Raw genomic sequence first — 24,484 nt, forward strand, 5'->3', positions numbered from 1 at the left:
AAATGCTGAAGCAAACCAACTGCTTGTGAAGGGCAAATCTATGGCCCTTTTTCCATTTCACAGACCAGTCTGTCCTGTTCCCTGGCCCCAATCTGCTGCATGGGACCAGCCCTTGATGAAGGCCATCCCAGGCCAAGAGTCTGCAGCGCTGGCAGCTCTCCACTCAGCCTCCCGTGGCCTTGTTCACCCTGTTTCCGGCCAACACGTCAGGGAGCCACTTTAGGCTACAGTTCCTCATCTTACCAGGGAGATAGAAACCCCTATTCAGCCTGCCTAATCCTGGTGCTAGGAGGAGCCAAGGGAAATAACCAGGGACCCTGCATGATCTCAGGGAATTAAGGTGTTAGTTGCCTAAGGGACTATGTAGAGGAGGTCCAGGTTTTCTGCAGGTCGTTGCCCCAGCCACTGAGCTATTTAATGTAGTTCTAAAAGGACTGTGGGCATGGTTTTTGCAGTTGTTGGAAGGTGACCACAAAGCCAGTTGATAACCTGCCCCTCTCTGACAAAAGCATGTGGTCTTCCCAGGTGTAGGTGACCTCTTGGTGTAGCGTGCCTGCTGCCACAGGCCCTGTGCTGGGGACATGCTGTCATCATCCATTTCATCCCCAGATAGCTCTCTGGGGCAGGTGTCATTATCCCTGTTTGACACCTGGGGAGACTGAAGCCCAGAGAGCTGGAGTCACTTGCCAAGGTTGATGAACACAGCCACGGTGGAGCCCAGGCCTGCAGGCAGCCATGTGGCCCTGGGCAGGGAGGGCATGGCAGACCCCAGGGCCTCATCCCTTCTCCCTCCAACTGAATCCCCTTAAAATAGGACAAATCCAGCTCTGCCTTGAGTCATGCTCACAGCACAAGCTTGAGCACTGCACACGGGGTCTGGGCTGCTCTGTTCTGCTGCCCTATATGGGTAGAGTCTGCTGCAAGCTTGCTTGGTGGAACATACCTCGTCTAGTTCTGTTCTCTCTGAGGAAGTAGACTGGGAATTTCAGCCATCCTTCTGTGTTCTGCACTTAAAATAGAAAATGACAAAAAACTTGAAAAGTGCAGTGGTCGTGTTTAGACAGATTTATATGATGAGGAGAGGAGAGCCAAGCCAACATTATTTCCCAAGACTTATCTCTCTTGAAGCCCCCCCTACTCCTCCCCGCTTCCAACTGTCTGGAGCACTATTAAGTATTCACTAACATTTGAAAATGAAGGCCACATTTTACACCCGTCTCTGTAGCAATTCTGTGTCCCATGGGTCTTTAAAATATGAACCCTACCCACATATTGTTGCTTGGACACCGGCCCTCAGTCACCCCAGCTTCCTTGCTTCCGTGTGTGAAGCGAGGCTCTAGGGCCATGGAGACCACACAGACTCTCAGGATACCAGGGGCTCGGTCACAGGAGGGGCCCAACCAATATGACTTCCTGGGTCCTCTCCAAGCCCCAGATCTGTCACAGACTCATTGTGTGACTCCAGGCACAGAAGTTTTCATTCTCCCGCACCTGTGCTGCACATTGTCGTGTCTGCCTCGTGTTGCTATAAAGGAGTACCTGAGGCTGGGGGTTTATAAAGAGAAGAGGCTCATTTGGCTCGCGGTTCAGCAGGCTGCACAAGGAGCACGGCACAGGCATCTGCTCGGCTTCTGGTGAGGGCTTTGTGCCCTGTCAAGACATGGCAGAGAAGGTCAAGGGGGAAGCGGGCACGTGGGAAGAGGGACCAAACAGGAGGGGGAAACTTGCTTTGTGACAACCCACTCTCCAGGAACTAACTCATTCCTGCGAGAACTGATCCCGTCTCGCTGGAATGAGAACTTGCTCGCTCCTGAGGGAACCGCACCAGGCCTTCCGTGAGGGATCCGCCTCCACTAGGCCCAGCACCGCCACATTGGGGATCAGATTTCAACACGGGTTTCAGTGTGGACAGAAATCCCACATCCAAACCACACCACATACACTGTTTCTTCTCCCTGAAGGTTTTCCTTTGCCTACCACGGCTGTGCCCAGCTGCCGCATTGCCTGCCTTCCCATGGACAACAAACTGCACCTTGTGCCTGTCCCATCTCCGCACCCTGTGCAGTGCCACACGCACCCCCTAACTGCTGACCAACTACTTCTCTGGGTCCTTTTCTCATCTGTCAAGTGGAGAGAGCAGTATCCACCTCTCCCCCCCTCGCAGCATTGCTGTCAGGCGTTGGGAGATTATTCTGGGGAGAGAACTATGTATTACAAGTAGTACACATTTCTTAGTAGTACAGTTGCTGCTAAAAAAAGAAAAAAAGAAACCTGAATAGCCATTAGCCTTGCTGAGAGTAATAAAGGATAATGTCAGACACCCCATTCCTTCCTTTACCCTTAACTCTACCTCCAGCCTAGGGATGGTTGGCGACTTCTCTCCAACACAACAATGTGATAAGGTACATAATTGCAATGATAGTAAACATTATAATATCAAAGTCATTCCTAAGGTGGCCATTTTCACTCAAAATTATTTTAATTACATGAGACTCCAGTTTATTTAAAATACTGTCTCCACAGAGCCTTCTGTGAGCTTCCCAGACTGTCTCCGCCTTGTTACCTGGAGGTAGTCCAGGAAATTTTCTTCCACCTTTACGTTACTGAGCAACTCGGGGAATTCAAGCACATAGGGAGTTAGGGGGATGAGAGGCCGGAGCTGGGACCCCTCAGGAGATGACTGTGCTGCTCTCCAGCAAAGCCTGGAACTCTGGGCTCCCGCACCCCACCCCAGTGGATCTGAGAAGGCCACGGTAGCAGCGTTCCCCACGCAGTTCCCCAGGCTGATTCTAGCTGCAATCACCATGCACCCCATTGTGCCCTCGCCCCACTGTGATTGTGGGTGGTGCCTCCTGCACTCTCAAAAGTGTCCTGGTTTAAACCACAATGAGATATCACATCACACCTCTCAGGATGGCTACCTAATAAAAATAAATAAAAAGTTTTGATGAGGTGGTAGATAAATTGGAACCATTATGCATTGTTTGTGGGAGTATAAAATGCTGCGGCCACTATGGAAAACAGTTCGGCAGTTCCTCAAAAAAGTAAAAATAAAATTACCACATGATCTAGCAATTCTACTTCTGGGTATACACCCAAAAGAATTGAAAGCAGAGACTTGAACAGATATTTGGACACCCACGTTTATTTATACCAGCATTATTCACAATAACCAAAAGGTAGAAACAACCCTAGTGTCCGTCAACAGATGAGTGGATAAACAAATTGGTATGTACACATGATGGACTATATTCAGCCTTAAAAAGGAAGGAAATTTTGACACATGCTGCAACATGGATGAACCTTGAGGACATTATACTAAATGAAATGAGACAGTCACAAAAGGACCAATACTATAGGATTCTACTTATGTGAGATCTCTAGAGTAGTCCGGTTCATAGAGACAGGAAGTTGAATGGTGGTTGCCAGGGCCTGGGATGAGGGGGAATGGAGAGCTGCTGTTTAATGTGCGTGGAGTTTCAGTTTGGGAAGATGAAAGTTCTGGAGACAGTGGGGATGGCTGTACCACAGTGTGAGTGTACTTAGCCCTGCTGAACTGTACACTTAAAAATGGTTAAGGTGGTAAATTTTATGTTGTGTGTATTTTACAACTAACCTCTTGGCAGGCAAATGGGAACAAGTTTAAGGACATTGTTTGGATTGGGTGTCATGACAGATAGCAGTTCATGCAGGAATCAGACATCGATGAAGAAAATTCCAGCTTAATCCTTTCATTGACATGTGGCTGGGGTTCTTTGGGACGGAAGGGCTCACTGCAGTTTCTGGAGTGCTAGTCCTAGGACTTTGAGGCTGAGGGGAGGACACATGTCCAGGTGCTCCCAGGAGCTGGGGCCCGCCTGGGGCCCCTCGTACATTCTGCTCGGCAGGCTTCCTTGCAGCAGTCCACAGTGTTTCCCTGACTTTAAGACTTAGCTGGTAGCTGCTTCCTTCCAAAATATCCTCATCCATCTCAGCCCCACTGTCCCTGTTGAAACCTCACGTTCTCTACAAGGTCAACTCCTCCACGAGGTAAGCCCAGGACACGCCTGGGCTCTCTCTTTCCTCCAAGGTAGGGGCCCCTTTGCTGCACCCCAGCTCCAGGAGAGCACCCCTGTTGGATTCTCCCCAGGACTGTAATTCTGCCCACTCTGACCTAATCTCCTCTATCATTACGGTAAACTCCTTGAGGGAACAGTGAAGACCGTGTCGGGCTCGTCTCCTTATTTCTAAGATAGGTGTTCAATAGCTGTTGTAGACTGTTGCGTGTTTTTGACACCACTGTGGTCACTTTGGTTAGTATTCCGCATTTCCGTGTCAGCCTTCCTCTTTGAGGGCTTCCCGCAGTGAATCCCCATCACATGTCCAGTGCTGTCTTTGCCCCTGGCAGTGAGCTTTCTGACGAAGATCGTTTGCTGAAGTCCGAGTGCTCAACCCCTGATTGAGGCAGAGCTCCTAGAAGAAATGTGGGTCTTCTTCTCCGCTCCATGGTGGGAGCATTTCTGACGTGTTGGGGCACTCACCCCTGTGAGCTGCCCTCAAAAGGGAGTCTGTAGTGAAACTGGGTATATGTCATCAGCCTTATCTATCTCAGCATCTATTATGAACCGAGTGTTTGTGTCTCCCTCAAAATTCATACGTTGAAGCCTGAATCCCCAACGTGATAGGATTAGGAGGTGGGGCCTTTAGGAGGTGATTAGATTCAGGTGAGGTCATGAGGGCGGAACCCCCCATAGTGGGATTAGCATCCTTATAACAAGAGTGAGACCAGGCCACCCTCTCTCTCTCTGAGCACTCACGAAGAAGAGGTTATAGGAGCAGACAGTGAGAAGATGGCCATCCGCCTGCCAGGAACAGGGGCCTCCTCAAGGAACCGAATCTGCTGGCAGCTTGATCTGGGACTTCCCAGCTTTTAGAATTGTGAGAAATAAATGTCTCTTGTTAAAGCCACCTAGAGTATGGTATTTTGTTATAGGCAGCCTGAGCTGACTCTGATACCATCCTACCTACCTGTCCTAAAAAAGCTAAGCTGCTCCTAACGTAATAGGAGGGTCTAAATAATATGGTCTAAAGAATTGGCTCTCCAAAGGAATTCTGTTTTACCTTTTGTGCAGTGTAAGAATAAAACTGCAACAACAACAAATATGAGCTTGGGAAATGGACTCTAGGTTTACAGATACTGCTTTCTTTTAGTAAAACACTACAAAGAGAGCTTGCCTTTATTAAATTCCAACATTCTTACCAAGCATGTTTCTGGGTTGAATGAAGTGACATCATCCAAGGTTCTAGTGTCCAAACCCAACAGAATGCAGCTCAGGATGGGTGGAGCTCAGCTAGGCTGGATGCACTAAAGACCCTTCAGTAACTGCATTTTCTATACTTGCACTGGCATGCAGTTGGTACATTTCTTTTTGTAGAAATTCTTGCCTCTTCACACAGCCACTATAAAATTCTAAATAAGCTGAAGGGTGTTTCAGTCACCAAAATGTAAATAGGTTTTATTTCCTTGGAAAAGTGGTTACATAAGGCTCACCTTTCATCCCATTGAACTCATTGAAAAGCTCTAAAGGAAAATATTTTAACCCTGGATTTTATGACTTTGAAATAGACTCGTATGACATTTTATCACTACTTACTTTTATCTTCTGACTGGTCTTCATCACAATGTCTGTTGTGTTACACCGCTTTTAAAACATAGCTTTGGCAACCTGAAATATGAATTCCCAGGTCCCCAAACTCCCTGATCTGTGATTAATTGTAATTAATTCACGCACTTGTCATTCCACCTAGAATCCTGTCATACAACCCAGAAGATACTTTGCAAAATTTCAAGCAGGAAAGCTCCTGCACATTATTTAATGGTGATGCTGTTTCCAAGTATCCTTCGTCTTCCTTAAGTAGCCCACCTGCCAACACTCCAGAAGTGCCTCCTTTGTTCTCGGCACCATACACGCTCAGCACCCGAAGTCTTTACATTGGATAAGAAAGATCACAAACCTAAGGTTGCCAGATTTAGCAATGAGAAATCCAGGAACAATGAATAATTCTATAGTGTAAGTGTGTACCTAATATTGCATATTATTCATTGTTTATCTGAAATTCACATTTCACAGGGTGCCCTGTATTTTATCTAGCAACCCTACACAAATGACATTTTGATTGAAAGACCATTAAAAAAAAACGTTCTAGCACATTTCCCAAATTTCTTCAACTGTGTATGGCTTCTTTTACTTAAAGGGTGAATAAGTAATTGTGTAAGATGTTTCAACAAAAGGATTTTGTATGGAGATAAATATAAGTTTAAATAAAGTTTTAGCCTATTAAAAAGAAAAAAGAAAAAATGTTCTCTAAAAGCATTTGGTCTTTGTTGGGAATTACATAAGAAAATGTCAAGATCCTGAAGGGCCATCTGTATACAAACAGTGGGTGCAACTTAAATCAAAATTCTCTCTCACCTTTCAAGAGGGTTTCTTTGAAAACTAATTTTCTCTCCTTGCAAACATTAGAATAAGCATCTCACTTCCAGCAGAAGTGGTGCACACCTGTTTGTTCCTCTTGTGTATCTTTGTGTGTGTGGAGTGTGTGTTACACTTGCTGCAGGTGTTGGGCCTGTTGGAAATCGGGCAGGGGGTGGAACCATTTGCAGGTGGGAGTCCTCCTCTTGCTTCCTCTCTGCTCCGTTGCATCCTGATGGAAAACGTCAGACTTCCACTTTCCATGAAGCATGGGCTGCTGTCCCTGCACCGTGCTGACCTTTTGGTGCTGTTGCTAATTTGTATTTTTGCTGAGTTACTTGTGCCAAGGACTGTCTGTTTTGATAAAGTGAAAGCTTTTTCTTGCTGCCACTGAGGAGAATTCCTGACCCATCTCCGAGTCTGTGAGGAGGCTAAAGAGATTTTTCTGTTGACCTCTAATAACAGCAGGTGACAGGCTGAGGGCCTCACCTCCTGGCATGTGGCCGTTGGGCTGTGAGGCACTCATTAACAGGATTGAGTGTGGGTGACACTTTCTTTCAAGCTCTGTTTCTTAAGCACGATTACTCCCCTGGTTATCACATCCTATTAATTATTCATTGACTAACTTTTTTCCAGCAGTAATTAATGAGGTAAGTTACACAATGGCAATGGTAGTAAATATTATAATATAAAGGCAATTACTGAAGTGGTAATTTTAATTCAAAATTATTTTAATTACATGGGACTCCAAGCCTGTCTCCACAGAGCCTTCTGTGAGCTTCCCAAACTGTCACCACCTTGGTTACCTGGAGGTAGTCTGGGAAACTTTCTCCCAGCTTTATGCCAGTGAGCAGCTCGGGGGATGCAAGGAGCATCCCCAGGCAGGGAGCTGGGGGGTGAGAGGCAGGAGCGGGGGCCCCTCAGGACGCAACGGTCCCAGGGGCCTGGAAGACAGCCTGTGCCCTGGGCATTTTCTTTCAGAGGAGGACAGAGGTAGGAGAATCCCGCAGTTCCAGGCAGGACCAGGACCTGCGCAGTCTCACAGGACCCTGTGATCAAAGGGCCCCTGCCTTAGTTTAATGCTCTGCAGTTGCCATCTTGAAATTCTTCATAATTTTGTCTTTGAATTTGTTTTGTAAATGAAGCCCAGTGGGACAGTGGTGCATGTGCCAGGGCTTGGAACCTGGCTCGGGAGGGGTCTCGCCTCCCAGGGATGGGCTCTCGCCTCCCAGGGATGGGCTCTCAGCTGGCGGCTCCCATGCCCCACCCAGCCTTCCAGTCTCCACCCGGCGCAGTGACGGCCGCCATCCTGCACCCCGACTGGGCACGGGCGCATGCCGGGTTGGGGCAGGGCTTGCAGGCCCAGGCCATGGCAGCGGTTTGCCCCAAGCTGGCAGTGCAATGGCACATCCAGTGGGCAGCTAGGCGGAACGAGCTGCTGCCCCACCCCAATCCAGGTGCATAGCACATCCCAATCTGAAGGTTGAAATTCTCATGGGGATTGCCTTTTCTCCCACGTGGGATACAGAGATGCCTGGCTCGACCTCACCTCCCCTAGACAGCATGTCTGTCCTGAGCTGGCAGGAGAGGAACCAAAAAGTTAGTGGGCCCCTTGCACGTGACAAGTTGCCTGATGAAGCCCCCTAGGTACTTGTAAGGACCAACACTTGCCCCATGTGCATCCCATTGCCCAGAGAACATGACATTAAATAGCAAATAAAAATGCCACGACCAATTGAGAGACCACGGAAGAAAGAAAGAGCCTTTAAGTTTTGGTACGTGGAGTAGCACTTTTGGTGTTTGAAGAAGGGATTCACATTCGCATCTTGTACCGGGCCCTGCAAATGATGTGGCAGGTCCTGGCTCCAGGGATGGGAAAGCTGGTCACCGCCTTTATTTGACATTGGTAAAGACCTATCTTTGAAGGTCTAAAAAAAAAATAGAGGTCAACAGGAAAGAAAAAACGGAGTGTTTCTTTAGAATCCATCTCTCTTGTGACACTCTGAGGTCCCAAATGTGCTTTGCTCCTTGGAGTTGACCAAAGCACATACTGCCAGGTGTGCTCTGAAGTCTGACTAAACGCCTTCCTCCTGTCTTCTCTCCCTCCGACCTCCAAAAATCTCCTGGGCACTGTCTAACTCATCTTTCTTTTCTGCATTGGAAAAAGTGAGACCTCCTTTGTCTGAAGCAGAGTAATTCTCACCAAAGCCATGAATCAAAGCTTCCCCGGGAGCTGCCCATTAGCAGGACTGTCTCTCTGCACACGTATGTCGTCCTGCCTTTGCCCCGTGCCCAGCCAGACTCTGTGCTTGCTGACCCCACGGTGTGTGCCACGAAAGAGTGGCTTGCAGCCCTGCTGCACGGGCTGTCCAGACCCTGCTGGGAGGGCTCCGTCACAGCAGGCTGGGCTGGGCAGAGAGTTTTATTGACCTGTTCTACGATGTGGTGATGCTTTCCTGTCAGTGGGCAGCTCATTTCTGGGACTGCTCACATTCTCTGTGATGGTGGTGCAGGGAGTCACAGAACCCAGACTTCTTGGCACCATACTCAGGAATAATAAAGCAAATAAAATTATATTGACCACATTCTAGTTTATTTCATTCTCTCTTCTTTTTCTTACCGCCCCCCACCCCCTTGCTTTCTCCCTCTTTGCCTCAGCCTGCCCATAAAACATTTCTATTTTCAGTAAACCTTAAAGAAACAAAGGCCTGGCACTGACATCCCTTCCCTTGAATAAAATGTCTTCGTGGCAATGCTCCCCTCCCAGGCTGGGCTCCTCAACGTCTGCACGTGGGCGCCGTTCTCAAACAGGAGCACCTCCCGAGAGTCCCCTGGGGGCACAGCCCCTGCGGTGTGTACGTGTACGGCATGAGCCACAGTGGCTGGAGGAGAACCCACCACCCTGGACTCGCCGACCCTCCTCTCCAGCGGTGACTGGACCCGAGTGGGGCTGGAGACCCCCGTGTTTATCTCAGGGCGTCCTACTCGGCAGAGTCTGACTGAAATTACATAGATTTGCTAGTGGAATTTCAGCTTCACACCTGAGATAGGAAACCAGTCAGTCTCAATCTGTTTTCTCAGCTCTTTGCATCATTAATCACCCATCTATCTAAATAGAAGGGCTACTTGGCACCGATGCTATAACATCAAACGAAGGATAAATGGTTTCACTCCCTGGCCTGCGTCTGTTTCAGCTTGCCCCTCCTCACCCGCCCCGTGTGAATCCCAATGTCCTGTCTTCCCGCCCCTTCTCTGTTTTCCTAGCTAAGCCCTGCTTGGAGTTTCCAGCCCTCCGTGGTCCCACTTCCTCCAGGGACCCCTTCCTGAAAACCCTAGTCCTTCTTCTTCCCCCTGGTCTCTAAACTCTTAGGACTAAGAATTTTGCCACTGCATTTAGCATTTGATATGCACTGTGTCCCCTTGAACATTGTTCTAGGCGGTCCATTATGAGGGCGTGGATTGACCTTGTGCTTCCGCCACACGCAGAACAGCACCAGGCAGGTAGTAGATGCAAAGCAAGTACAGGGCAAGGAGCGCCAAACAGTCTCGACGGCAGAAGAATCCTCGTTGACCTAAAATAGAAATCAAAAGTGCTCTGGGTGGAAGTGGTTGCGGGCAGATCCCTTGAGGTCACTTTACACACAGCACGGTGAGAAATCTCTCCTTGCAACACAGCCCCTGGCATATCAGATTTCGTTGTGGAGGGAGTGTCTGTGATTACCCACACTAGAGGTAGCACAGCCAGGAGGTCGGCATATGCTCAACTGTTACACGGTAATCCCACATGCGCATGTAGGGTAAAACACCAGGTGGCATGTTACCGTCCACTGAAGACAACCAGTAGTGAATCACCCGTGACCCAGGCTCCAGTGCTCTCTGGTCTTCTCTTGGTCTCCGCATTGCTCATCAGCCTGATGGGAAAAAGGAAAGGAATTAAAATGGAAATTAACATACTTTTAGTTGGAAATTCTGGTATTGGACATCTCTAGGGATAGGTAACTAAAACGAGGGTCATGAGGAGTTTTTTTTAGTTAAGTATACATTTATCAAAGGATATTAGAAGTGGGAGGAGCCTTAGAAATCATCTAGTCCAAGCCCATCTCTTGATAGATGAGGACATTGAGACCCACAGGGGCGTTATTAACACAGCAATGACTAGAACTGGGGGCTCATGTTCCTAGGCTGAATGGCTCCCTCCCGTCGTCTTAGCTGGGATGACCACCCAAGCTAGCCCTGTGGGCATGCAGCAGATGTCTGGCTAGTTGGCTTTTCTCGTATAGCCAGGACCTTATTCCTAGAGCAGACTTCTGCGTGAGGAAGGCACTGTTCATTGTTGCTCAGTAGCCATCATTACTTCCTGCCACAGGGAAGCCCTGTTCCGTTCACCATACTTGGAGTGGCCGGGATCTTCAGGGGAGGGTGGTCACTTTCCAGTCCTAAGGGGCCACTGTTAACTGGTGTAAGCAGGTGCTAGTTGTCTGATCACCCTTGCTATGGAACTGGTTTAGTTGGGGGCATGTGATGAAATTCAAGCCAGTGAGACATGAGAAGGGATCTGCTTAACAAGGGAAACCAGACAGTAATGTATCTCCCCCTGGCTACTGTCACATGTGTGTAATGACTGTAGCAGCCATCCTAGGCAGTAAGGAGAGTCAGCCCAAGGACAAGCCAAGGATGGCACTGAGGAAAGATGGAAAGAGCCCTGGGTCCTTGGTGAGGTCACTGCACCTCAGAATATTAACCAGTCCTGGGAGTGCCCCTCCTTGGGGCCTCCGATTGTGAGACAAGCATGTTCTTATTGTGTTTTCACTTATTTTAGTTGTGGTTTCTGTTCCCTGTCGCCAGACACAGTCAATCAGCTGCACTTGGTTATGTAGGCTTTGAAAAGGCCTTCACGAGTACCACTTCCTACAGAAACACCTGAGTAGTATTTCACGTTTGCCCTGAGAGTCCTTATCCAAGGAACAAACCCAGCTTGGTTTATGACAGCTAACAAGGTCACAGCTTGAGCTGATACGGCCGTAAGTCTGTGTCTCAGATGCTGTAATTTGGTTTCCATAAAAATCTTTTTTGCTCATCATCCTTAACTCTTGTATTCCTTGGTGAGATGCAAATTAAACACCACATGCTGCTGACATTCAGAAGCTCACTTTATTTGCTTTAAACATGAGAGAGAAATGGACTTGGTTTGTTCAGACAGAGATTGAGTTAGGAAAAGGGTTTTCAGGAGCCAAACATGATTCCAGACTAAGATCCAGGCACTGACATCTCTCTGGGCCCTTCTAGTCTCTCTTGGGAGCCTCCTTTGACCTTGCTCCAGATCAGAGCTGTCTGCAGCTTTGCACTAAAGCAACCAGGTTTATGGAAATAAAAGAGGAGACCTCTGAGAGGTACTGTTGGAAAGCTCATTTCCTGTGTGATCTTGGACACAACATACCATATCCCTTTTCTAGGAAGTCTGACTAGCTGATGATTCATGTTTCTTCCTGAGAAAACATTTCATAATTCTATGAAATGACCAGATGGTAACGTGAGTTAAGAATGCAGGTAAACTGGAGGAATTCCTACTCAGTTAGGCTACCATGTTGGAGGAAGCATTACAGTTACTAAAAATTAAAGAAGAATAGTAACTATTTATTGAGTACTTGCTCTATGCAAGCTACTAGGCTGAGTGTGTTAAGAACACTTTCTCATTTAGTACACCTAGGAACCCTGTGAGATTGGCACTGTTATTACTCCTTTAATACCAATGAGGCAACTAAGGCTCCGAGAGGTTATGTAACTTCCCCAGGGTTACACAGCCAGCAAACAGAGGACGTAAACTGTCCCCCCGGAGTGTCTGATTCTAAAGCCTACACACCAACCTGCCTCACATGGCAGAATTATCTGAATGTGCCTGATTAGGGCCAGAAAGTCTGATAATTTACCCCCACTTGCTAGGAAAGTTTCACTCCTCCAAGAACACAGGGTAGAATTCAGAGCCCAATATCTGGGTTTCCAGTCTCTCCTACCAGTTTGTGTGCATCCTAGGGTTGGCTGTTGAATCTCTCTGCTTTTCCTTTTGTAAAGTAGACATATCTATAGCTGACTTTCCTACTTCCTAGGTTTACTGTGAGGCTCAGAGGAGGTACTTGAAAGGAAGAAGCTTGGAAAAAATTTAAAGAGCCATATAAATTTAAGCATCTGTTACTATTAAAAGAAGTCAAGGACAAATGACAAAAGAAAAAATAGATTAACTGGACTACATCAAAATTAAAAATGTTTGTGCTACAGATGATACCATCAAGAAAGTTAAAAGGCATCCCACAGAGAGAAAGTATTTGCAAATTATATATCTGATAAGGGACTTGTATCTGGGATATATAAAGAAGTATTACAACTCAATAATGAAAGTTTTAAAAAGCCAAAGGATTTGAATTGACAATCTCCAAAGAAGATAGACAAGTGGCGAATAAGCACATGAAAAGATGCTCAGCATCATTAGTCATTGGGGAAATGCAAATCAAACCACAATGAGGCAGGAGGATGTCTTGAGGCCAGGAGTTGGAGGCTACAGTGAACTATGATCACGCCATTTCACTCCAGCCTGGCTGACAGAGTGAGACCCCGTCTCTTCAAAAATTTTTTTAAAAATCACAGAGATACCACTTTACACCCACTCTGAGGGGTAGAATAAAAAGATGGAAAATAGCAAATATTGACAAGTGTGTGGAGAAATTAGAACCCTCATACTCTCCTGGTGAGAATGCAAAGTGGTGCAACTGCTTTGGAAAATAGTCTTGCATTTTCTCAAAATATTAAACATAGCGTTACCATAGGACCCAGCAAATTCCCCTTTTAGAGATTCTCATACCCAAGAGAAATGAAAGCATATATTCACACAAAACTTGTACATGAATGTTCATAGCAGCATTATCCCTAGTAACCCAAAAATGGAAACAATTCAATGCCTATCAACTGATGAATGGATAAATGAAATGTGGTGTGTCTGTACAATGGAATGTTACTCAAGCACAAGAAGAAATGAGGGGCTGATGCGTGCTTCAACATGGATGACCCTCAAAAACATCTTGCTGAGCGAAAGAAGCCAGTCACAAAAGACCACATACTATATGATTCCATTTATATGAAATGCCCAGAATAGGGAAATTTCTAGCTATAGAAAGTAGATTAGTGGTGCCTTAGGGCAAGGGGACCTTGGAGTGGGAAGAATGGTGATCGACTGCTAATGGGTACACAGTTTCTTTTAATGGAGACAAAACTAGTCTAAATTTACATTATGGTGATGGTTGCACAACCTTGTGAATATTCTAATTATATACTTTAAACAGGTGAATTGTGTGGTATGTAAATTATATCTCAATGAAGCTGTTTTTTTAAGTAGTCAAAGAGCTCAGGTAAATTTTTATTGCTGCATGGATTATAGTGTTTCCATGAGGACAGCAGTTTGGGGACTGCACTATCTAAAGGCCTCCTAGGACTGAGAATGTATATAAACAAATTAAGAACTATGTAAATAAGTTTGTGGTGGCTGGATCACTAAGGGGTTATTGCTTTAAATGGGTTAATGCTTCCATTGCTGGGACCACCCTCCCGGGTGGGGCTCCTCAGAGTGGAACCTGTTTCTTTGGGGACCATCGTGCTGAAGCAGGAGGGCAGTAGGCCTTGCAGATGTCCCCTTAGCATGATTCCACCCTGAAATCACTCCCTGGGGATCTAACCCCAGAGGACAGGGTTAGAAAGACGCTTGGAATGGCAGGAGATTATTATGGTCCAGAACTTCTCAGCATTTCATTGTCGACCTGGTGGCTGGAGAACAGTGGAGTGGGAAGATTCCCTGCCCACACCCAGCAGCTGCAAGGTCAGGGACAAATGCGAGCAGGAAGCCAGAGGGCTGCGTTTGTCTTGTGAGCAGATCAGATGAAACACTGCTGAGGTGGTTGGTCGGGGGTGGCCAGCTCGCCCTTGGCAGCTGGAGTGTGAACACCCCTTGTCCCCCGTGCTCACACAGCCCTCCCCACCTGTCAGCCGGCCGGCTCAGCCTCCTGACGATTGGGCCCAGGCCACATCATAGCTCCTGCTCCAGTTGTCGAGAAAGGATGTTGAATTCCCTGCTTGAGGTGCTCTCTGGGCCGAGAAATGCTTTTCAACTCAATGTCACCGGTGGCACCACCCACCTGAATGCAAAGGCAGTAAGTTTGTGTCACCAAAAGGCAGCTGCAGGCACAGTCTCTCAAACGGTGCTCGGGACAGGAGGAAACTGCAGCTGCAGACTGGTCTCGCTCAGCTGTGCGGCGCAGAGGTGGCCTGGCCAAGCCCACTCAGGGCTCTCAGAGAAACATTCTCTAGGGGGCTATCCCCAGCATCCTCCAGGGCCCTCATCCATCAGGACTTCCAGCTTAAATCAGTCCTTTTCACAAACTAGACATGGAGCCGTTTCTCTGCTTCCTAGTGACGGTTACAGACCCCCCGAGAACACTTCCTGTCTGAAGGAAGGACCTGAGGTCTCCACCTTATTCAGGTCTTCGGTCCAGGGAGATAACTGTGTGGAAACTGCTCTCTAGTGGGCCTTTATTATTAAATAAATAAATAGATAAATAAAATATGTTAGAAACAGAAAAACTTTCAACAAGCCCAGGAATATTTGGGAATCAATGTCTGCACATTATTGTATTTTTCCTTTATTTATGAGATGTCTTTCTCTTTGGTGGGGCCACATGTGAGTCTTTATTCAACTGAAAGTAAAACTTTGTTCCAAATATGACCCAGAGCTCCAGGCAATAGTTTTCTTATCTTGGTCCATGCAGAAGAAAACATTCTTCACCTATCCTAAAAAGAAAAGCTGATAAATTCCAAAGCAGGACTGACCTCAGGGCAAAAGAATTGGTATTCCTTAGCAAATATCGGTAGTCAGGTAGTAATACTGTAAACTCAGGAATCCCAAACTCAAGAATGTTTTGAATGTTGGAGCAGATTCCCCAAGCCATGGTACCCCCTCTAAGCCAGAGAGGAGAACATCAGACAACTGGTTAAGAATTAATGGCTTACCTGTGACATTTGATGTCATCAAGGGTAGAAACCCAGGAAATGACATGGTCCTTGCAAGATGACATCTGTGCCCTTGTATCTGAAGCTGAGCACCACACCTTGAGTCCCAAAGCTTTTCTTAAATGGGAAGTTAGGCATTAGCTCCTCATTCCCTGACAGGACTATAAATGGCCCAGTTGTCTGGTCAGGAGGATCTCTGGATTCTTTGGTTTGTAACAGACAGAATTCCAGATGCTACAATAGCATCAGCAGTGAAATATGAGGCATAATTTATGTCCAAGTTTATGGACCTCCTATATTACTGAGTTTCTCTCCTGCTGAATGTGGCAAGTTTTGTGGACTTTTATCTTTCCCTAAGGCCAGCAGAAGATTTCGGGGCCCTTTGGGATGTGCGTAGTGCTGCATAAGTCTTCTTTATGGCCTTAATCCCTTCCCCAGGCCAGTCCCTACTCCCATCCACTCCTGGTTCCGAGTAAATGAGCTGTGCTGCTGCCCCTCCTCACCTTTTCCAAATCATCTAACAGCAGCTCTAAGGTTCCCGCTTCAGGCACTGCCTGAGGTTTCCACGTGCACTAAGCTAAATCCCCATCCTGTTTGGTTTTGGACCTAAGTATAATGTTTATCCCTCTTAAATGTCATCTTGTATTGAAAAGCAATCTTCTAAGTAACTATTTGATCAAAGTAGAATTTTAAAACTACTGCATCAATCTATTTAGAAAGTAAGGAAAACAAAAACAGATCATGACAAGGATGATTGCCTGCAACCATAGGTATACTCAGAGGCAAAATGATAGTCCCAAATGCTTCTGTTATTAAGAAAGAATTAAAAATAGCTGAAATAAGCCTTCAACTCAAGAAGTTTATAAAAGTATTGTAAAATAAACCTGAAAAATGTAGAGCAAAACCAGAAAATACTGGAAGTATTGCTGTGTATATATAGATCAAAAGCTGTTTCTTTGAAAATAAAATAAAATAGAAAACAGTTGGCAAATATAATGTAGAAACAGGGAGAGAAAACAAAATTTGGAATGAGGTAGTTATGTAATAGATACAATGTTTTGCATTATAAGAGAATAACATAAATTTTATGATAAACTCAAAAATATAATTTTTTGAAAAAATGTAAATTAACAAAATTTACAAAAGAATAAATGGACAATAACCAATATTATAAAAGATATCAAAGAATTGCCTTTCTAAAAGGTTCTAGGATTGAGGTTTTACTGGTGATGAGTTCTTTTAAACTTTCAAGGAACAGATAACTCTCATAGTATTTAAAATTTCCCAGAACACTATGAAAAGATAAAAACACTATCCAATTTATTCTTTTAAGCTAACACCAACATAATACAAAACCTGCCCAAAATCTCTCCCATAATGTAAAACATATAAATATCAAGTTTGCCTATGAATGTAGACTCTCAAAACTCTATAGAAAATATGAGCAAGTTAAATTCAATAAAACATTAATAGAATCATATTCCACAATCACATAGACTTGAAAAAGGTAACATATATTCTGTTGGTGGAAAAAATGAAAAATTTGAAAATATAGAAAAGTTCAAAAAATATTTAATCCTTATAATTCCAACAACTAAAAATATCCACAGTTAACATTTGAGAATATAGCCTTCCAGTATTTTCTTCTATGTATGTATGTATATATGTGTGTGTATAGATACAAGGGCTGTCCAGAAAGTATCCAGCCATGTAATGTGTTCTCGTTATATTTACAATGGCTGGATACTTTCTGGACAGCCCTCATATATATATATGAGAGATACATATCTCATGTATATTTTTATATAATTGTGATCATGCAGCTTTGTACCCAACAAACTGGCAGGAAAAGACCACATGCTTATACCCTGTAAGTTTAGATTAGGTCTTCAATTTATTGAGCAAAGGATACAGAAATGCAGCTGAGGCAAAGGTGCCCCCACAGAGCTGGGACAGGTGCACCATGCACCAGCCCAGATCCCCAAGTGCCTCTAGAGGCTCTAACTCAATCTTGAGCAAAACCCAGAGTTAGCAAAACCCCATCCTCTCCCAGGGAAAAAGCAAACTCAACACTGGAATCCTGGAAATCCCATTTCCTCACAAATGTACTGAGAGAATGTTTCACTCTGAGCATAAGATTTAAAGTACTCAACTTTCTTAACATTTTTACAACCTCATTTCATTTGAGTCATTTTTCTGACAAGACTGTGTACATCCTTGTTGACAAGTCCTTTTCGGCTTTGGTACACATCCTTTTAAAAATCTCAGCTTAATAATTCCCCTAATAAGTGATTTTTAAATAAATGAATTAATGCCTAATTTGACTGGTTGATAAAATATGCAGAGACTATAGCAGAGACCTGCATGGTTATTTCATTCATCTGCTTTTGATACAATTAACCAGAGCTGGAGGTTGGAAGTATTGAAACAGGGTACCTTTCTATAATACTTGCTTGCAATCAAATGAGGGGTTCCTGTTCTAGGACAAGATGCTGATGCACTTTCCCCTATTCTTCCTGCTAAGTACAGCTAAAATCCATGGACATTAAATATAAAGCGAACATAAGAAGACTGAAAGGGGAGAGAAGGTGAATCAGCTAGGGATGCCAGGCCTGAGGGACCATATGGCAGTGAGTTCCCTGGGTTTTCTTTTTGCCTCATATAGCATGGAGTGGATGCTGGAGAAGCCAGCAACCTGGCAACAGACAGGGACAAAAAAATGCCCCAGGAAAGCCAGCTCTCTCTAGCCAAGGGATCACAAAATGGGTATCCTAGCAAGAACAAAACTTTTGAGAATAATCGCTCTATTCCAGACAAACACCATGTAAAAAAAAAAACCGTGGTCCATCCCCATCAGCAAAGGCTGTGGGGAGCCGAGACTTCCACCCATGCACAGCTGTGAGGAGACATCCCCCCATTCCCCTGCTGGCATGGTGTTAGTGGAGGCAGGCTAAAACAGACAATTTTTTAAAAATTCAAAGTCATATGATATCAAAAATGTTGAGAATACAATAGGAAATCACTCATCGTACCAAGAACCTGGAAAATCTCAACTGGAATGAGAAAAGACAGTCAACAGATGCTAATACTGAGATGACACCGATGTTACAATTATCTGACAAGGATTTCAAAGCAGCCATCATAAAATGCTTCAATAAGCAAATAAGAACAAGCATGAGACAAATGAAAAAACAGAGTCTCAGAAAAATAACAATAATGATAATAAAGAAGATACAAAGAAGAACCAAATGGAAATTTTAGAACTGAAAAATTCACTAACTAAAATTCTAAAAACTCAGTGGATGAGCTCAACAGAATGAAGCGAGCAGAGGAAAGAATCAACGAACTTGAAGATAGAACAATAGGAATTGCCCAATAGGAACAACAGAGAAAAAACAGACTGGGAGAGGGGAAGGACAGAGCCTTAGGGGCCTGTAGGACTATAATAAAAGATCTAACATTTGTATCATCAGAATTCCAGAAGGAGAGGAGAAAGAATATGGGGCTGGAAAATTATTCAGAAAGTATTCAAAGTAATAATGGCCAAAAATTTGCCAAATTTGACAAAAGACACAAACCTACAGATTCAAGAAGCTGAATGAATCCCAAACAAGGTAAACTCAAAGAAATCAATGCCAAAATACATCATAATCCAACATCTGAAAACAAAAGACAAAGAAAAAAATCCGGAAAGCAGTGCGAGATAAATGTCTTACATGTAGAGAGAAAACAATAAAAGCAATCTGACCCACTGAATTCAGAAACCATAGAGGCCAAAGGAAGTGGCACATCATTTTTCAAGTGCTGGGAAAAAAAAAAAAAACATCAACCTAAAATTCTATATTTTGTGAAAATATCCTTCAGGAATGAAGGGCAAATGAAGATATTCTTAAATGGCAGAAAACCAAGACCATTAAAAGCTTCAAAAGCCGTATTTTAAAGAGAAATTGTTCCTGGAGTTACTGCAGAGCAAAGCAAAACATTTCCATATAGTACCAGCAGGCCTATCAGTTTTGGTTTTTTGAAGATAATTCTAGCAACAGTGAACCTCCTCAAACCAGCTTTTACCATCTTCACTTATCATGCGGTTATGGTTTTAGATCAATTAATATCAACAGAAATGCTATCAATAAAGGGGTACTGTTGCCAAGATACTGACTATGGTTTGTAAATCAAGCATTTGTTGAGTTTTTACAGAGTGTTGAGTGAGAGAGAGCTAAATATTATCATTCAGTCAGTACCAACGGAGCACCCACAGTATGCATGGCACTTTGTGGGCATCACAGCTATCCACAACAGTGCCAGCCAGGCAGAGAGCCTATCTTCAAACTACTTGTCAGTTAAAAGCTCGTGGACAACTTTGGATATATATCCAGATCCCACAATATGCTTGGCAGGCAGGAGCACCCTAGACTGTGAGAGCCAGGATTTGTCGTTTCAATTCCAGGTCTTGTCTTTTAAGGTCTGTATTCAGAGTTGGCCCTGGCTGATGCCAAAAGGACGGTGTCATTGCAGCCAAAGGAAGGGATGCAGCAAGCAGATCATTTAGACTAAAGCTGGACCTCTCTCAAAGGGGTCATGACCACTCACAAAACCAGCAAAACATTTCATGAAATCAAAATACAAAAAGTAAGTAACCCATCCAAGAGGGAGCTGTGCTTAAATTATAGCAGATGAAATTTAGAGTACAGTTAAATATTCTCCAAAGGGAAAGATGTTAAAATTGGAAGAGCATGAGAGGTGCTGAAGTTCCCTTAAATATTTTTTTAATTTGAAAAGAGACATTATAACCATTTTGAAAGGTTAAGTCTCTATTTTAAAAACTCACTAACCCAGTGATGGATTGCTTTTCCACTTACCTTTTCATTCAGTAATCCCACATGAATGCCTATTAAGTGCCAGGTACTGGGCTGAGCTTTGGTGACACAAAGAATTTTATTCTATGATCTCAGTAATATTTCATGGCCACTGTCAATGGTACCATGTCCATGAAATGGCACAGGGTCCAAGAACTTGGTGGGTAGTATCTTAAAAATTGTTTAAGGCTGTGTCATCGTGTCAACCAGTCTGTGTTATCATTTCAGGAAAAATTCCACTAAATTAATTTTTTTTTACATATCTTTGATATGTAAATACAACCACCAGTTGGCACACCAAGATTTTCAGTGTGCATTTAAAAATATGTAGGGTCTTTCTGGTATGTCTTTTTTCATCTTCTGGATTCTGTGATTCCAAAGAGCCTTCCGGGCTTCACTGAGCCCACCCTTTCGTTAGTACCCATCTGCAGGGATGACCGTCCCTGGCTTCCTCATCTTGATCCTGCCCCTCACTGTTGCAGCTGCCCCAGCAGAGGTGAAGCAGCTGCATGCACTCAGGCAAGAGCAGTCACTATACTGAGACCAGAATGATCAGTTGTTCCCAAGCACCCAGACAAAGACTAGTTAGTGGAGCTGCCTTCATGGAGGTGGAGAGAGTTATCTTGATCCCACAACTGGAGCCACCAGAGTCCTTCCAGGCAAGCCTGGCCCATCCTTGACATGGATTGTTTCCAGACACACACTCTCTACCCAGACCACTGAAACATGAATATATCCCATCCTGACATCATGAGCTGGACAACCCTTACAAGCAAAGCATGAAGAAAAACCTAAATTCTTGGCTCTCTTAGCTGTTTTAAAAACAAATGATAGTTATGCCAGTAAAACTGTCATTTTGAGCAAATTTCCTAATTTAAGGAAGGAAAACATAAAAGTATAGAGCTTTTCTACCAATCTAATTCAGATTGGAAATTCTGTCTCCGTGGGCTAGTGTACCTCGTTACTCTAGGATGGCAATCGTTAAGGGAAGACAGTATGGTAACTGTGTAAGGGACATTTTCCCAGAAATTAAAGTGCTGCGTTTCAAAAGACAGTCAGTTTGAGGTGCCAGCCGCAAGGACTTCCACACACATTGCTGCCTCTGCGGTACACACAAAGCCCAGGGACACACAGAACCAGCGTCACATGTTCTTTGTTGTTTGAATTAAAGCAGGTAGAATCTACCGATCAGTAATCAAAGCCGTTGAACATCATATAAAACCAATCCAGAATGCTCTTTATTCATCTGACTTTCCCAATCTTTGGCAAATGTTGTTCCAGAGTGTGGCAGGGAGACACACCTCTTTCCTCCGTATTTATTATATCGCACCGTCAAAGGAAAAGGGAGTCTTTGGGCCATGTATTGTTTTGCTTTTTTTGTGTTTTTCCCCCAGTGTTTTGGGGGCCTGCGGACAAACTATTAACATGGATCCCAGATGTTCATGTTTGGTCAGAATCCAATAGTCTTTTTCTTTTTCTTTTTTTTTTTTTTTTTTAATGATTCAGCCAACAGGAAAGATGGATTTCTATTCATAAGGGAAGAAAACATTACAGCCCCTTGAGCGCTAGCCGTCCCTTCCCCTGCCCTGTCTCAAGGCCCAGGATGCCCCACTCAGTAGCAAACACAAACGACAGGCTGGAAAAGACATCGCTGCAGCTCAGGCAAGGCGTGAATGTGCAGATGTTGCCTGATGTTGAAGAATTTTGTCAGACAGTCGGTATGGACCGTGACATTAGTGGAAGAAATGAAAACCACTAGGGAAGGTTGTGTTTAAGCTCTGGTTTCCCCTAACCCTGCTGTTTAAAAAGGTGCTTTTATTTTCAGGTTTCCTGCGAGATAGTTTCTTGTCTTGTGGTTTTTATAGAAGCAAGGCTCCAATGAGTGTACTTCTATCCCTCCCACCCCAGCCCCCGGATTTATGAGAGTCTGTCCTTGGGAAAAGCATTTGTCAGAGATTTAAGGGATGGGTGAGAAGGGTCCTTTACCTTGTCTGGGCTGCTTTGCACTTGAGATCATAAACCCTAACGAGCTCCCCGGCCCTTGGCCTTCACTGACGTTCAGTCCTGTTGAGGCAGTGGTCACAGTTGGAAATGGCAAACAGATATTTGCTGACTCAACATAAAAAAAAGTGACCAGCATTTTCTGGGTTTAGAGCTAGAGCTCAAAGGAACACACTCAGGTGTGTTTCAGTTCAGTCAATAAAGGACTTTGAAGATGTTGAATCTTATGTGAGTACCGAAATTTTCTTTTTGGCTCAAGCACTTTCTGGGTGGATGTGTGCTACTTGAATTTTTGTGGTTAATTAATTACCATTGGAAAGTATCAGTTGATTTGTCCTGGTATCTTTCAGTATGTAACGGCTTTCTGGCAAATTTCAGCACAGATATCAACATCAAGTGTAAATTTGAAATGCTGCTCCTGTGAGCTACTGCACTGGGATTGAATTTGAAAGTCTGGAATATATAAAACGTGTCAGTGGGAGATCCTCAGTTCTTTAGTAAAGGGCTCAAAGGAAGGTTCCTGTTGATACAACATGCCGGCTCCTGTAATCACGGCTGCATTCAACTCTGTGGGTGGGAGAGGGGGGAAAGCAAGACTTTAACTTTGACAGTCCCACAGTCTCTGGAACCTTCCAGCAGGCCGTGAAAGCTCAGAGCAGAACGCCTTGCCCTTCCTGACAGCCCTCTTCCTAATTCCTGCCATCACACTGCATTTTCCTCTGGGGCAAAAATAAAGCAGTCATTTTCACACTTTGCAAAATATTTCAAGCTTTTTGGATTTCCTTGCATTTTTGAAGATGATTGGATTTGGGGATGCATTTGAAAAACCATTTCCAGAACAGCAGCAAAATAGAAACAGCCGTTCAGATATTACACCACCTGCCCTTCCGAAATGGCCATATAAATAACCAGTACCCGACTACCAAGGGGCACCAACTTTTATTCCCAATTTTATTTCTATATATAATTTGTTTTAACCATTAAGATGCCTTTGACCTTGACGAGTGCTCTCTGAGTTCCAGGTCATGGTTGACAGATGTGTAGGCTGTGTGTGCCTCCTCTTCCCTTTGGATGTGTGACAGCGTGGTGGTGTTTTCCTGTTTGCTCACTTGGCTTTTCTTCCCTCTCCTTCCCGGGGGGCCTCGTGGGCTGGCAGCACGGTGGTCCAGCAGCCCAACTGCAGAGCCTCGGTGCCTTCCAGCAAGGGCAGCAGCAGCGGCAGCAGCAGCGGCAGCAGCAGCTCCTCCAGTGACTCGGAGAGCAGCTCAGGCTCCGACTCGGAGACGGAGAGCAGTTCCAGCGAGAGCGAGGGCAGCAAGCCCCCCCACTACTCCAGCCCCGAGGTAAGCACTGTGCTGACTCGGGCCCTCCTCTGCCCAGCTCCTCCTGTCTCTGCGAGTACAGCGAGTCCTGGCTCTCCCACAGCCGCCCCCCTCCCTCCCTTGGGCCCCCCAAGCCCGTGCTAGACAGGAGGAGCCTGTTGGGCTTTGGGCTCCCCATTTTCCTCACTCTGTCCCCTCCTCAGTCTCCTAATTACCCAGCTGCCTGTGAAGTACAGAAGCCTCAACTTCCATTGCCCCCAGATCTCTATCTTGACTCCCAGAAATTTCCAGGTATGCTGCAGGCATCACTGGTGGGGAATAATCTACAGATCGGGCTCCCCCGGGGTCAGCCAAGGCAATAACTAGACGGGGAAGTTCTCCGCCTGGGAAGTGTGACCACCCGTAAATCACGGGGAATGGGGTCTTACAGATTAGACATGGTCAGAATCTTACCTTTTTGCTGTTTGTCACGGATCAGAAGAACAAAGGCTATAAATATTAATAAAACCTTCTTAACTGTGTTTTCTTTGTGAAAATACATAAAGAAATATTAGCATTGACCTACAAATAATGATGAAACCTTTTATAGCTATAGTGACTATCTATGTGGAAGATGTAGGTGCCTCATATAAAAACATTATAAGGTACCAATAAAAACCATTGCTATTTCTACTTTAAAGTGGAAAGGGGGAAATTAAATAGTAATTCAGAGCATGAAGAAGGCTAAACTTCTCAAGGCCATGGAGCTCTAAGAGTAACCTTTGATTTCTAAAGAAAGAATAAAATAGAGTTTCTTCTCGAGTGT

General features: G+C 44.8%; 1 protein-coding gene across 1 annotated transcript in view; it reads left to right on the forward strand.

The window, feature by feature from the left end:
* The window catches only part of AFF3 (ALF transcription elongation factor 3), a 545,753-nt gene that overhangs the window by 477,801 nt on the left and 43,468 nt on the right, over positions 1–24,484 (forward strand). Inside the window, exon 15 of the mRNA XM_069493856.1 lies at positions 23,514–23,700. Coding sequence (XP_069349957.1) covers positions 23,514–23,700 — 187 coding nt within the window. The remainder of the gene's footprint in view (positions 1–23,513; positions 23,701–24,484) is intronic.

The sequence above is a fragment of the Eulemur rufifrons genome, chromosome 19 (assembly GCF_041146395.1).
Source record: "Eulemur rufifrons isolate Redbay chromosome 19, OSU_ERuf_1, whole genome shotgun sequence".
Taxonomy (NCBI): Eukaryota; Metazoa; Chordata; class Mammalia; order Primates; family Lemuridae; genus Eulemur; species Eulemur rufifrons.